This window comes from Oncorhynchus clarkii, chromosome 22 (assembly GCF_045791955.1).
Source record: "Oncorhynchus clarkii lewisi isolate Uvic-CL-2024 chromosome 22, UVic_Ocla_1.0, whole genome shotgun sequence".
Lineage (NCBI taxonomy): Eukaryota > Metazoa > Chordata > Actinopteri > Salmoniformes > Salmonidae > Oncorhynchus > Oncorhynchus clarkii.
Genome location: NC_092168.1, coordinates 26,618,251 through 26,634,521, shown reverse-complemented (window position 1 = coordinate 26,634,521; position 16,271 = coordinate 26,618,251). Strand labels below are relative to the sequence as shown.

At 44.0% G+C, this 16,271-nt stretch overlaps 1 protein-coding gene across 2 annotated transcripts in view; it reads left to right on the top strand.

Annotated features, from left to right (window-relative positions):
* LOC139380692 (immunoglobulin superfamily member 3-like) overlaps window positions 1-16,271 on the top strand; it is a 105,860-nt gene that overhangs the window by 69,108 nt on the left and 20,481 nt on the right. For both annotated transcript variants that reach the window (XM_071123627.1, XM_071123626.1), the window contains exons 5-6: window positions 762-1,169; window positions 14,247-14,687. In XM_071123627.1, coding sequence (XP_070979728.1) covers window positions 762-1,169; window positions 14,247-14,687 — 849 coding nt within the window. The remainder of the gene's footprint in view (window positions 1-761; window positions 1,170-14,246; window positions 14,688-16,271) is intronic.

Genomic DNA, 16,271 nt, shown 5'->3' with positions numbered 1-16,271 from the left:
TAAGGAGGGGTGGTTAGCACCCAGTCAACCCCTCATACTCTGACAGCAGAGAAAACGAGAAAGGAGAAAGAAGCCCTCCCTGTAGACTCAGATCACCCGAGGGTTGAAGGGGGTGTTGGGGCCGGGCAGCGCTCTGCCAGGCTCTGCAGTGTGTGAAAGGCGCTGAAGTGATGCGAGGAGGAGAGAGAGGGTCTGTTTTAAAGCACAGGGGACGGGCAGCTAAAGACTTTTATCCTCCTGCACTTTCTTCTGAGGAGGAATCCCTCAGACGCTGGGCCGGGTGACCTCAGGCCCAGCCCCTAAGCCCTGGGTGGGCCTGGGTATCAGCTGCATTACATTAGGTGTCAGAAGTGGGATCTGCTAACCAGAACGCATCAGTCCACTGGGGTCTGTGTGTGTCTCTGACAGTTCCTCTCTCTCTTTTTCTCAGCTGCCCCAAGTTCAGAGTCGAGTGATAATCTCCACAGATACAAGCTGCTGTGACATAAATACAGTACATGCATGGGCTAGTCAGTAGTATACTCCAGTCACTGGTAGACACGATACTGCTGTGGTTCTTTTTGTCCTCTGAATTGTTTTACATTTGAAGCCTGGTTCTAGTGTTTAATTATTTAAATGTAAAACCCTGTCAAAATGTCATTGGAGAGGTTTTGGTCCATTTTGACTTATTTTGTATATGTTCTGTCACTCCTTCTACCTCAACCCTCCCTCTCTGAATTCTCTCTCTCTCTCCCCACTCCTCTCCTCTCTCCCTCCACCAGAGAGTAACGTCACCGTGTCTTTGTCCAGTAACTCGTCAGAGGTCCAGGAGGGGGATGTGGTCCAGCTGACCTGCTCCATCCACTCCACCACAGGTCCTCTCTCTGTGGCCTGGCAGTGGAGTGAGAAGCAGGGCTCCACCTCTCCGCAGGACCTGGTCTCCGTAGACCGCGACGGGACCGTCCGACCAGGCCCTGGGTACCGTGAGCGTTCCAGCTACGGGGAGATCCGGGTAGAGAGGGTACGGGAGGACATCTATACCCTGTCCCTATACAACGCCCTGCCTGGGGACGAGGGGCTGTACCGGTGCACGGCCACAGAGTGGGTGGAAGCCGGGACTGAGCCAGAGCAGAGCTGGGAGATAATAGGAGAGAAATCAGCCACCAAGACCATCACTGTTAAGACCGTGGGTGAGTGTGTGTAGTAGAGAATTTGTTTGTTTGTTTGTTTGTTTTTTAACCTTTATTTAACTAGGCAAGTCAGTTAAACTTCTTGACGCTACCCATCCCGGTACCGGGATAATTGTCATCAGCAACCGCTGAATAGCATAGCGCCACAGTCAAATAATAATACTAAAAAATATTCATATTCATGAAATCACAAGTGCAATATTGCAAAACACATCTTAGCCTTTTGTTAATCCACCGGTCGTCTCATATTTTGAAATTATTCTTTACAGCGAAAGCAATCCAAGCGTTTGTGTAAGTTTATCGATAGCATAACATAACATTATGTACACTAAGCATTAACCTGTTGCGACGACCAAACCCGGATCCGGGATTCTATTTATAGACCTAAGCTCATTACCATAACGCAACGTTAACTATTCATGAAAATCGCAAATGAAATGAAATAAATATGCTATCTCTCAAGCTTAGCCTTTTGTTAACAAAACTGTCATCTCAGATTTTCAAAATATGCTTTTCAACCATAGGAAAACAATCAGTTGTGTAACAGTAGCTAGCTAGCGTAGCATTTAGCGTTAGCATTAGCATTAGCATTTAGCAGGCAACTATCACAAAAACAAGTAAAGCCTTCAAATAAAATAACTTACCTTTGAAGAACTTCTGATGTTTTCAATGAGGAGACTCTCAGTTAGATAGCAGATGCTCAATTTTTCCTAAAAGATTCTTTGTGTATTAGAAATAGCTCCGTTTTGTACATCACATTTGGCTACCAAAAAAAAAAAAAAAAAAAAAAACGAAAATTCAGCCCTCAAAACGCGAACTTTTTTCCAAATTAACTCCATAATATCGACTGAAACATGGCAAACGTGGTTTAGAATCAATCCTCAAGGTGTTTTTCCACATATCTCTTCAATGATATATCCTTCGTGGAAGCCTGGTTTCTCCTTGCTCTCAAATGGAAAAATAATTGCACCTGGCTTTACGCTCCAATTTCGACGCAGGGACACCAGGCGGACACTTGGAAAATGTAGTCTCTTATGGTCAATCTTCCAATGATATGCCTACAAATACGTCACAATGCTGCTAACGCCTTGGGGGAACGACAGAAAGTGTAGGCTCATTCCTTGCGCAATCACAGCCATATAAGGAGACAATGGAAAACAGAGCTTCAGAAATCTGCTCATTTCCTGGTTGACGCATCATCTTGGTTTCACCTGTAGAATGAGTTCTGGGGCACTTACAGACAATATCTTTGCAGATTCTGAAACTTCAGAGTGTTTTCTTTCAAAAACTGTCAAGAATATGCATAGTCGAGCATCTTTTTGTGACAAAATATCGCGCTTAAAACGGGAACGTTTTTTATCCAAAAATGAAATAGCGCCCCTAGAGATCAAAGAGGTTAAGTAGCTAGGTCACGAAAATCTGAAAAGCTATCAAAAAAATTGTTTACCTTTGATGATCTTTGGATGTTTTCACTCACAAGACTCCCAGTTACACAACAAATGTTCCTTTTGTTCCATAAAGATAATTTTTATACCCAAAATACCGACATTTGTTTGTCGCGTTATGTTCAGAAATCCACAGGAAAGAGCGGTCACGACAACGCAGGCGTATATTCCAAATAATATCCATAATGTCCACAGAAACATGTCAAATGTTTTTTATAATCAATCAAGTTGTTTTTAAAATATATATTTGATAATATATCAACCGAGTGTGTAGCTTTTTCAATAACAGCGGGAGAAACAATGGCCGCTTTACTCAGTTGCGCAAAACTCACTCTGAGAGCCCCCACCTATTCACTTACGCAATGTGACCCTTCACGCTCATTTTTCAAAATAAAAGCCTGAAACTATGTCTAAAGACTGTTGACACCTTAGGGAAGCCATAGAAAAAGGAATCTGGTTGATATCCCTTTAAATGGAGGATAGGCATGCTGAGGAACAGAGAGGTTCACAATTTTCCTTAGGCTTTCGCCTGCAATATTAGTTCTGTTATACTCACAGACAATATTTTTACAGTTTTGGAAACTTTAGAGTGTTTTCTATCTTAATCTGACAATTATATGCATATTCTAGTTTCTGGAGCTGAGAAATAGGCAGTTTCAAATGGGTATGTTTTTTTAGCCAAAAATGAAAATACTACACGCAAAAGGTTAAGAACACATTCTAATTTTCAATGACGGCCTAGGAACAGTGGGTTAACTACCTGTTCAGGGGCAGAACGACAGATTTGTACCTTGTCAGCTCGGGGATTTGAACTTGCAGCCTTTCGGTTACTAGTCCAACGCTCAAACCACTAGGCTACCCTGCTGGCCAATGACTCAGGAAGACACATATATCAGGACGATATCTATATATCACACACACGGAACCCTGACACACACACACAGAGCATATAAAGGGAAAGGGGATACCTAGTTAGTTGTACAACTGAAATGTGCCTTCTGCATTTAACCCAACCCCTCTGAATCAGAGAGGTGCGGGGGGCTGCCTTAATCGACATACACGCCATCGGCATCCGGGAAACAGTGTGTTAACTGCCTTGCTCAGGGGCAGAACGACAGATTTTTACCTTGTCAGCTCGGACACACATACAGTATACATATCAAGGTCATCTCTGTCACGACAAGTTGTAATCTTAAGCAACAGGCGAACACACACATATACACACACATCAAGGTCATCTCTGTCACGACAAGTTGTAATCTTAAGCAACAGGCGAACACACACATATACACACACATCAAGGTCATCTCTGGCATTTCTTTAGATTTTCTCTAGAGTGAGCACCCAAATACACACACACACACATCCAGTCCTTCCGGGCCTAGATAGTTGGTAAGCGTGTGCGGGGGATGTCAGAAGCACAAAGAGGGCAGTAATTTTCCTACCTGTTGTAAGATATTGTGATGAATAGCTCACTGAGAGGCTGGAAAGTAAAGCATGCTTTATTCATGCAGAGCCAAGGGGTGTGTGCCACTACAACACACACACACCATTCTGACTTCAGATATAGTTTTTATTTTTCATGATATTATGGACAGAACACACACAATCTTGACTTGAAACACACCCGCACTACTTGCGTACACACAGATTATCTAGAATTATTAAAATGAAAATGTGTTTAGCAGTGGGCAGGCTTTCCTCTGTCAGTGAGTTAAGCTGAACATCACTGGTACAGACTGACTGAGAGAGGCAGTGGAGCGGTGCACTGACTGAGGCGCTGGGGGAACCAAGGGCTCAGTGCACACACACACACACACACACACACACACACACACACACACACACAGAGAAGGGATTAGTCCCTGCAGCAGAGTATCGTGGTGCTGTGGAGGGAGAGAAAATATGTCAGTTTTTTAATTGGCCATTTATTGTGTTGTAGTAAAAACGGATGAATTATAGGTAACTGACAAAATAAAGGAAACACCAACATAAAATGCCTTTATAGGGCATTGGGCCACCATGAGCCAGAACTGCTTCAATGTGCCTTGGCATAGATTCTACAAGTGTCTGGAACTATATTAGAGGAATGTGACACCATTTTTCCATGAGATATTCCATCATTTGGTGTTTTGTTGATGGCCACCGCTCCAGAATCTCCCATAAGTGTTCAACTGGGTTGAGATCTGGTGACTGAGACAAACTAAGCTCCTTTGAGACCCCTCTTTCCAAGTCACTGAGATCTCTTCTTCTAGCCATGGTAGCCAAAATAATGGGCAACTGGGCATTTTTATACATCACCCTAAGCATGATGGGATGTTAATAACTTAATATACTCAGGAACCACACCTGTGTGGAAGCACCGGCTTTCAATATACTGTGCATCCCTCATTTACTCAAGTGTTTCCATTATTTTGGTGGTTACCTGTATGTAGATTATGTAGATGTTTATTTTGTTTTTGTTCCTACACGTTGTTTTTATTTTATTTGTGCATACAGTATGCCTGTCTCTGTGCATACAGTATGTGTGTCAGTTTCCCTGTGTGTCTGTATCACGTGTTTGTGCCTCTGTGCGCGTCCTTGTGTCTTGAAGATGTGTAGCATCTGCTTGCCTCAGTCTCTACTGAAGTCTCCTCTGAAGAGCAGTGACAGTCAGCCAAGGTATAAATAGGCCTGCACTCTTTTCCTCTGTTCATCCTCTCCTCTATTCTCTCTCTTCTCCTTTAATCTGTTTCTCCTTCTGTTCTTCCATTCCCTTTTTTCACAATGCGTCTTTTTCCAAATTGGCTGTCTGGCCCTTGGGGATTAGTGATAGTGTCCTCTGGGGTTTGACAGAGAGGTGATGCGTTGCCATGGTGAAAGTGTTCATTAGGGGATCCTGGTAGCTGATTGGCTGAAGAGTGCCCAGGAGTGATTGGGTTGGCAGGTCTGTGATGACAAGCCCAGGTCCTTAGACCTAACAAACACATACATAAGCAAACATGCACACACGTGATAGGCATACACTTACAATCGACTCACAACGACATATACATAGGAAAGAGCATATTAAGGTAATATAATAGGAAAGGAATTATCAGTGTGAACTTGTCTCTCCCATCACAGAGGCCGACAGTGATGGAGATGGATGGAAGAAGATAGAGAGAGTGAGGGAAGGGCTGAACGAGAGATGGAAGGAGATTTATTGTCTAATGTAGAATTATGGACTGTGGCTGCTGTCCCAGCAGTAGCCAACAGTCTGGACATAAAACCATCGATTACACACCCTGAAGGACACAATGGACAACTCACTGCCAGGAGAGAGGGATGAGGAGAGGAGGGATGAGGAGAGGAGGGAGAGCGCAAGGGAGGAGGGATGAGGAGAGGAGGGATGAGGAGAGGAAGGAGAGCGCAAGGGAGGAGGGATGATGAGAGGAGGGATGAGGAGAGGAGGGAAAGCGCAAGAGAGGAGGGATGAGGAGAGGAGGGATGAGGAGAGGAGGGATGAGGAGAGGAGGGAGAGCGCAAGAGAGGAGGGATGAGGAGAGGAGGGAGAGCGCAAGGGAGGAGGGATGATGAGAGGAGGGATGAGGAGAGGAGGGAGAGCGCAAGGGAGGAGGGATGATGAGAGGAGGGATGATGAGAGGAGGGATGAGGAGAGGAGGGATGAGGAGGGATGAGGAGAGGAGGGAGAGCGCAAGGGAGGAGGGATGAGGAGAGGAGGGATGAGGAGAGGAGGGAGAGATGACAAGTGAATAATAGGGAAATCTGCACAGTCTCATAGACATGAATTATCGGATCTTGTAAAAATCTGAAAGAAGTCTCACTCACTCACCGCTTCTCTCTCTCTCTCTGAAATACATGCACAGTGGGGCAAAAAAGTATTTAGTCAGCCACCAATTGTGCAAGTTCTCCCACTTAAAAAGATGAGAGGTCTGTAATTTTCATCATAGGTACACTTCAACTATGACAGACAAAATGAGAAAAAAAATCCAGAAAATCACATTGTAGAATTTTTAATGAATTTATTTGCAAATTATGGTGGAAAATAAGTATTTGGTCAATAACAAAGTTTATCTCAATACTTTGTTATATACCCTTTGTTGGCAATGACAGAGGTCAAATGTTTTCTGTAAGTCTTCACAAGGTTTTCACACACTGTTGCTGGTATTTTGGCCCATTCCTCCATGCAAATCTCCTCTAGAGCAGTGATGTTTTGGGGCTGTTGCTGGGCAACACGGACTTTCAACTCCCTCCAAAGATTTTCTATGGGGTTGAGATCTGGAGACTAGCTAGGCCACTCCAGGACCTTGAAATGCTTCTTACGAAGCCAGTCCTTCGTTGCCCGGGCGGTGTGTTTGGGATCATTGTCATGCTGAAAGACCCAGCCACGTTTCATCTTCAATGCCCTTGCTGATGGAAGGAGGTTTTCACTCAAAATCTCACGATACATGGCCCCATTCATTCTTTCCTTTACACGGATCAGTCGTCCTGGTCCCTTTGCAGAAAAACAGCCCCAAAGCATGATGTTTCCACCCCCATGCTTCACAGTAGGTATGGTGTTCTTTGGATGCAACTCAGCATTCTTTGTCCTCCAAACACGACGAGTTGAATTTTTACCAAAAAGTTATATTTTGGTTATATCTGACCATATGACATTCTCCCAATCTTCTTCTGGATGATCCAAATGCTCTCTGGCAAACTTCAGACGGGCCTGGACATGTACTGGCTTAAGCAGGGGGACACGTCTGGCACTGCAGGATTTGAGTCCCTGGCGGTGTAGTGTGTTACTGATGGTAGGCTTTGTTACTTTGGTCCCAGCTCTCTGCCGGTCATTCACTAGGTCCCCTGTGTGGTTCTGGGATTTTTGCTCGCCGTTCTTGTGATCATTTTGACCCCACGGGGTGAGATCTTGCGTGGAGCCCCAGATCGAGGAAGATTATCAGTGGTCTTGTATGTCTTCCAATTCCTAATAATTGCTCCCACAGTTGATTTCTTCAAACCAAGCTGCTTACCTATAGTAGATTCAGTCTTCCCAGCCTGGTGCAGGTCTACAATTTTGTTTCTGGTGTCCTTTGACAGCTCTTTGGTCTTGGCCATAGTGGAGTTTGGAGTGTGACTGTTTGAGGTTGTGGACAGGTGTCTTTTATACTGATAACAAGTTCAAACAGGTGCCATTAATACAGGTAACGAGTGGAGGACAGAGGAACCTCTTAAAGAAGAAGTTACAGGTCTGTGAGAGCCAGAAATCTTGCTTGTTTGTAGGTGACCAAATACTTATTTTCCACCATAATTTGCAAATAAATTCATAAAAAATCCTACAATGTGATTTTCTGGATTTTTTCCCCTCATTTTGTCTGTCATAGTTGAAGTGTACCTATGATGAGAATTACAGGCCTCTCTCATCTTTTTAAGTGGGAGAACTTGCACAATTGGTGGCTGACTAAATAGTTTTTTTCCCCACTGTATATGAGGGCAGTAAGATACTGAAATGGATTGATATCAGTAAGAATCGCAGACTAGAATGGAAGATGTTACGGATGGATATCTGTGTGAACTGTGGAGTGACGTGTACTGTACCAGGGAATCTCCCCTCCTCCTTTTTCTCAACTCTCTAAGTGGTGTAGTGTAGGTCTATGCCCTATTAACTGGACCAGGGTGACTTATCTTAATGAGGAAGATTTGGATTGGCTAGAGAAAGAAGCAGGTCGAGTATCAGCTCTTAGAGCAAATCTCTCCCTGGAGCCTTCTTTGGTATTGCATCACCATTAGTTCTGAACTCTGCTATCTCACACCGTTACAAACTCACTCACTCACTTCGATGAGACACGCATACATTCACTGCCGCCCGGGCAGTCATGATAAATTGATCTGTGTTCCGTTGGCACAGGGCTCTAGAACTAAGCCCCGGTGCACCCTGGGTAAATGTGTGCTAATCTCAGCAGGAGAGTCCTCCCCCGTTCAACCACTGGTGACCATTAACCTTATTAGTGTTGCATGGTATACTGACTCCTCACTACTTTTTCGATACTAGAACATGAAATGCATCTCACGTCGTCTACTGAGAGAGGATCAAGTCTGTCTATTAGCGCAGCCCATGTCTCCTTACAGTGTGAGAGCCCCGTTTCCTGCTCCGGATCCACTTACTGGTGGCCAGCTCTAGCCTGTCCTGAGGAACCACTACACTCCCTGGGAGTCTGGGCTGTATCACTACTTCTGCTGCACAAGCAGTTAGCAAGATGATCTTTGCTCGAGTCTCAAACTGACCATGTGTGTGAATGACATCATGGGGCTTAAAGAGACACATAAAATAAGAGATTGCTTTCTTCTATACAAATGTTGTTGATCAGTACAATGAAGTAAGTCCCAAATGGAAGGGAAATAGATTGTTTTTCATCTGTAGCCCAATGAAATCAGCTAAAACCAGGTCAATAACTCAATTTGAATATGCAATAACTCCTAATAAGCACGTTCCCATTAAGAAAATGACTGTAAAAACTGTTAAATCCCCTCTGCTTGATGAGGAACTTAAAATTGTATGGTTGAGAGGGATGAGGCAAAAGGTAAGGCAATTAAGTCTGGTAGCCCAACTGATTGGCAAACGTACTGCAAGTTAAGAAATCATGTGACTAAACTAAATAAAAATAAACTACACTATGAAACAAAGATAAATGATAGAAAGAATGATAGTAAAAAAGCTTTGGGGCACCTTAAATTAAAATTTGGGAAAAAGCCAACTCGGCTCCTTCATTTATTGAATCAGATGGCTCATTCATCACAAAGCCCACTGATATTGCAAACTACTTTAATGACTTTTTCATTGGCAAGAAAAGCAAACGTAGGGATGACGTGCCAGAAACAAACGCTGACACTACACATCCAAATATATCAGACCAAATTATGAAAGACAAGAATTTTACTTTTGAATTCCGTAAAGTCCGTGTGGATGAAAAAATTGAAACAATTATTGTCTGTCAACAATGACAAGCCACCAGGGTCTGACAATCTAGATGGAAAATTACTGACGATAATAGCAGATGATATTGCCACTCCTATTTGCCACATCTTCAATTTAAGCCTACTAGAGAGCGTGTGCCCTCAGGCCTGGATGGAAGCAAAGTCATTCTGCTACACAAGAATAGTAAAGCCCCGTTTACTGGCTCAAATAGCCGACCAATCAGCCTGTTACCAACCCCTTAGTAAACATCTGGGAAAAAATGTGTTTGACCAGATACAATGCTATTTTACAGTAAAACAAATTGACAACAGAATTTCAGCATGCTTATAGGGAAGGACACTCAACAAGCAAAGCATTTACACAAATGACTGATGATTGGCTGAGAGAAATTGATGATAACATGATTGTGGGGGCTGTCTTGTTAGACTTCGGTGCAGCTTTTGACATTATCGATCATAGTCTGCTGCTGGAAAAAACAATGAGTTATGGCTTCACACCCCCTGCTATAATATGGATAAAGAGTTACTTGTCTAACAGAACACGGAGGGTGTTCTTTAATGGAAGCCTATCAAATATAATCCAGTTAGAATCAGGAATTCCCCAGGGTAGCTGTTTAGGCCCCTTGCTTTTTCAATTTTTACTAACGACATGCCACTGACTAAGTAAAGCCAGAGTTTCTATGTATGCGGATGACTCAACACTATACACGTCAGCTACTACAGACACTGAAATGACGGCAACAAAGAATCAACAAAGAGCTGCAGTTAATTTCAGAGTGGGTGGCAAGGAATAAGTTAGCCCTAAATATTTCTAAAACTAAAAGCATTGTATTTGGAACAAAACACTCAGTAAACCCTAAACCTCGACTAAACAGCTTGGAGTAACTAGATTGTAAACTGTCATGGTCAAAACATATTGATGCAGTAGTAGCTAAGATGGGGAGAAGTCTGTCTATAATAAAGCGATTCTCTGCCGCCTTAACAAGGCAGGTCCTACAGGCCCTAGTTTTGTCGCACCTTGATAACTGTTCAGTCGTGTGATCAGGTGCCACAAAAAAGGACTTAGGAAAATTGCAATTGACTCAGAACGGGGCAGCACGGCTGGCCCTTGGATATACACAGAGAGCTAATATTAATAATATGCATGTCAATCTCTCCTGGCTGAAAGTGGAGGAGAGATTGACTTCATCACTACTTTTATTTATGAGAGGTATTGACAAGTTGAATGCACCAAGCTGTCTGTCTAAACTACTGGCACACAGCTCAGACACCCATGCATACCCCACAAGACATGCCACAAGAGGTCTCTTCATAGTCCCCAAATCCAGAACAGACTATGGGAGGCACACAGTACTACATAGAGCCATGACTACATGGAACTCTATTCCACATCAAGTAACTGATGCAAGCAAGTAACTGATGCAATTTTTCAAACAATTGTTCAGACAGATTATTTCACTTATAATTCACTGTATCACAATTCCAGTGGGTCAGAAGTTTACATGCACTAAGTTGACTGTGCCTTTAAACATCTTGGAAAATTCCAGAAAATGATGTCATGGCTTTAGAAGCTTCTGATAGGCTAATTGACATCATTTGAGTCAATTGGAGGTGTACCTGTGGATGTATTTCAAGGCCGAACTTCAAACTCAGTGCCTCTTTGCTTGACATCATGGGAAAATCTAAAGAAATCAACCAAGACCTCATAAAAAAAATTGCACACCTCCACAAGTCTGGTTCATCCTTGGGAGCAATTTCCAAATGCCTGAAGGTACCACATTCGTCTGTACAAACAATACTACGCAAGTATAAACACCACTGCTCCAAAACCACAATAAAAAAGCCAGACTACGGTTTGCAACTGCACACAGGGACAAAGATTGTACTTTTTGGAAAAAGAAGAACACCATCCCAACCGTGAAGCACGGGGGTGGCAGCATCATGTTGTGGGGGTGTATTTCTGCAGGAGGGACTGGTGCACTTCACAAAATAGATGGCATCATGAGGAAATTTAAGCAACATCTCAAGACATCAGTCAGGAAGTTAAAGCTCGGTCGCAAATGGGTCTTCCAAATGGACAATGACCCCAAACAAACCTGACTTCGTTACACCAACTCTGTCAGGAGGAATGGGAAGCTTGTGGAAGGCTACCTGAAACGTTTGACCCAAGTTAAACCATTTTAAAGGCAATGCTGCCAAATACTAATTGAGTGTTGGGAATGTGATGAAAGAAAGAAAAGCTGAAATAAATCACTCTCTACCATTATTCTGACATGTCACATTCTTAAAATAAAGTGGTGATCCTAACTGACCTAAGACGGGGAATATTTACTAGGATTAAATGTCAGGAATTGTCAAAAATGTAGTTTATACATGGATTTAGTACTGTGTATATGTGGTAGTGGTGGAGTTGGGGCACACAGTGTGTTGTGAAATCTGTGAATGTATTGTAATGTTTTAAAATTGTATAAACTGCCTTAATTTAGCTGGACCCCAGGAAGAGTAGTTGCTGCTTCTGTCTGGATCAAGTGCCATTCTGTGACTTTGGCTAATACGCCTTCTTTATTCGCCATGGTATTGAGTATCATGATACTAAACCTGGTATCAGTATCGAAGTCAATATTCTGGTATCGTGACACTAAGCCTTATAGGTTATATAATCTATAGATACAGTATACAACCTCTCCATATGCTTGTGTTTCAGAGGACAGTGAATGGATTCTAACAGCTAACTTGCTGATGGAAGGCAATTTATTAAACTCTCACTGAATGCCACTAGGTCTTGCAATCCCTACTCCTTCCCTTCCCCTTTGTCTGTGTATTGAAGCAGAGGGTTGCTCCCTTCAGTATGTCACCACCATGGCCTCTGTCATGCTGCCTGACCTGCCACACTGCTTACCTCTCCAATCCTTTCACATACAGTGGGGCAAAAAAGTATTTAGTCAGACACTAATTGTGCAAGTTCTCCCACTTAAAAAAGATGAGGCCTGTAATTTTCATCATAGGTACACTTCAAATATGACAGACAAAATGAGGGAAAAAAATCCAGAAAATCACGTTGTAGGATTTTTTTATGAATATATTTGCAAATTATGGTGGAAAATAAGTATTTGGTCACCTACAAACAAGCAAGATTTCTGGCTCTCACAGACCTGTAACTTCTTCTTTAAGAGGCTCCTCTGTCCTCCACTCGTTACCTGTATTAATGGCACCTGTTTGAACTTGTTATCAGTATAAAAGACACCTGTCCACAACCTCAAACAGTCACACTCCAAACTCCACTATGGCCAAGACCAAAGAGCTGTCAAAGGACACCAGAAACAAAATTGTAGACCTGCACCAGGCTAGGAAGACTGAATCTGCAATAGGTAAGCAGCTTGGTTTGAAGAAATCAACTGTGGGAGCAATTATTAGGAATTGGAAGACATAGAAGACCACTGATAATCTCCCTCGATCTGGGGCTCCACGCAAGATCTCACCCCGTGGGGTCAAAATGATCACAAAAACGGCGAGCAAAAATCCCAGAACCACACGGGGGGACCTAGTGAATGACCTGCAGAAAGCTGGGACCAAAGTCACAAAGCCTACCATCAGTAACACACTACGCCGCCAGGGACTCAAATCCTGCAGTGCCAGACATGTCCCTCTGCTTAAGCCAGTACATGTCCAGGCCCGTCTGAAGTTTGCTAGAGAGCATTTGGATCATCCAGAAGAAGATTGGGAGAATGTCATATGGTCAGATCAAACCAAAATATAACTTTTTGGTAAAAACTCAACTCATCGTGTTTGGAGGACAAAGAATGCTGAGTTGCATCCAAAGAACACCGTACCTACTGTGAAGCATGGGGGTGGAAACATCATGCTTTGGGGCTGTTTTTCTGCAAAGGGACCAGGACGACTGATCCGTGTAAAGGAAAGAATGAATGGGGCCATGTATCGTGAGATTTTGAGTGAAAACCTCCTTCCATCAGCAAGGGCATTGAAGATGAAACGTGGCTGGGTCTTTCAGTATGACAATGATCCCAAACACACCGCCCGGGCAACGAAGGACTGGCTTCGTAAGAAGCATTTCAAGGTCCTGGAGTGGCCTAGCTAGTCTCCAGATCTCAACCCCATAGAAAATCTTTGGAGGGAGTTGAAAGTCTGTGTTACCCAGCAACAGCCCCAAAACATCACTGCTCTAGAGGAATGGGCCAAAATACCAGCAACAGTGTGTGAAAACCTTGTGAAGACTTACAGAAAACGTTTGACCTCTGTCATTGCCAACAAAGGGTATATAACAAAGTATTGAGAAACTTTTGTTATTGACCAAATACTTATTTTCTACCATAATTTGCAAATAAATTCATAAAAAATCCTACAATGTGATTTTCTGGATTTTCTTTTCTAATTTTGTCTGTCATAGTTGAAATGTACCTGTGATGAACATTACAGGCCTCTCTCATCCTTTTAAGTGGGAGAACTTGCACAATTGGTGGCTGACTAAATACTTTTTTGCCCCACTGTACTTCATCAAGTGCCTAAGGAATAGCAGATAGGAAATAGCAGCTAGGAAATATGAGTTATGGAATAGAAACTAGGGTATAGGAATTAGGGAATAGGAACTAGTAATCCAATTTAGGGAATAGGAGCTATGGGTTGGTTTGGAATTTAGCCTTACTATCCAACAGTAACACATCATTTCCTGTCTCCCCAGAATCCTCCTTCGTGGTGTCGGCGTCGTCACGGACGCCTAGCGTGACCTTTGGCGACTCGTTTGATCTCCAGTGCCTGGTCAAGCCCCGCCATAACCCTCGTGTGCCCGCCTCCGTCACCTGGCGCTTCATGCCCTCCAGCTCGGGTTCTGCCAGCGAGGGTGGTGAGGGTGGCACAGTGGGCGAGTTCCGAGACCTGGTGACGTTTACCCGTGAGGGCACGCTGCAGTGGGGCGAGCAGCTGCTGGGCCAGGGCACCCGCACCACCGTGGACCGTTCCCATGCCAACACCAACTTCAGGTTGTCTGTGACGCGTGCTGGGCGTAGGGAGGCGGGGACATATCAGTGCTCTGCCCTCCTCTGGAGGAGGAACTACGACAACACCTGGAGCAAAGTGGCCAACAGGACGTCCAACCTGCTGGGGATCAGCGTGTTACAGCCAGGTGGGAGACACACACACGCCTTGAGCCATGTGGCCAACCAACCACACTTCTGGACATTAATTAACACACAAAAAAGAGACCCACACAGAATGACTGCGGTAGGCCTGAGGTCAGGGAATGTTTATAGGCGAACATATGCTGCACAGGTTTTCTCCTCCCTGTCATCCTTTGTTCTGTGAGAGTCCTGTACAGTCTGAGGAGTGAGTCCTGTATTAGCATTGTGTGTTCTGCCCATTAGGTCTGTGGTGCCACGGACCTATAGGTGTTAGTCTTTCTCTGCTGTAATTGCTCTCGATCTCTCTCTCTGCTCTAATTGCGCTCGCTCTCTGCTGTAATTGCTCTCGCTCTCTTTTGACGGACTAATTGTGTGTGTGTGTGAGAGAGCGTGCTTGCATGCGTGTTTCTGGGCGTGTGTAGCACTGGGCAGGGCGGAACCTCCTAATGGAGCAGTGTAATGTCCCCACTAGAGGTAGTGATCAGAGAGGAAAATAATAGGTGGAAAAAAGAGAGAGGGACTGAGAAAGAGGGGGGGAAGGAGGAATAGAAAGAGGTCCTTGAACTCTTTCCCTCATCAACAATTGTCTAACTACACCCCATGGCATCACGCGGTGCTGCAATAATAGGCTTTTATTCGCTCACACCCACACACACTGTATACCGTTCCTTTGGGATCCCTCATTGTCGACTATGATTTCCCTCCAGGGGTCAGGGTTGTGGTGTGGATCTGGCTGGCTGGCCGTAGGTCTGGAGATGGCTGGTTAGGCTAATCCATGACCTGGTGATCTTGTCGCAGGGGTGGCTGTTACACACACACACACTGAACAACCCACTGATGACGTTGAGGCAGAGTTTGTGTGTAGTGGAGGTTAATGTCAGTGCTTGTGTTCCTGGGTTCCCAGGTTGTTTATGTAGTCTCTCTGTGAGGAGACTGAATGACATTACTGTCACTCTGGCCTTGAGCTGAGCTGAGGAGTGTTTCTGTTTGTGCAATGTGCACTACCTCATTAAAGTGTGTGGGTGTGCCCTGTGTTGCTCTTTGTTTTCCTTCACCATCTACACACACACACACACACACACACGCACACATACTGAGTCTTATACAGCTAACCTTGTGGGCACACACAATTCAGTCCCATTAAAACTCCTATTTACCCTAACACATACTCTTACCCTAACCTTAACGCAAAAACCGAACCCTAACCCTAAAATTAACCCTAGCTCCTAAACCTAATTCTAACACTAATTCTAACCTTAACCCTAAACCCTCTAGAAATAGCATTCAACAAAATGTCCCCAGTTGGCCAAATTTTTGTTTGTTTACTATTCTTGTGGGGACTTCTGGTCCACACACACAGGAAGTTCCTGCTTAATGGGAATGGCTTTAGGAAAGCACTGGAGGCAAGCCCTACACCTGTGGTGCTTCTTTTATCCTGCCTGTGAGGCCTTAAGTAGGAGGATCAACCTGGGGTTATACCACTTTACTGTCACTGAGACTGGCTGTGTGGGGTTATACCACTTTACTATCACTGAGACTGGCTGTGTGGAGTTATACCACTTTACTGTCACTGAGACTGGCTGTGTGGG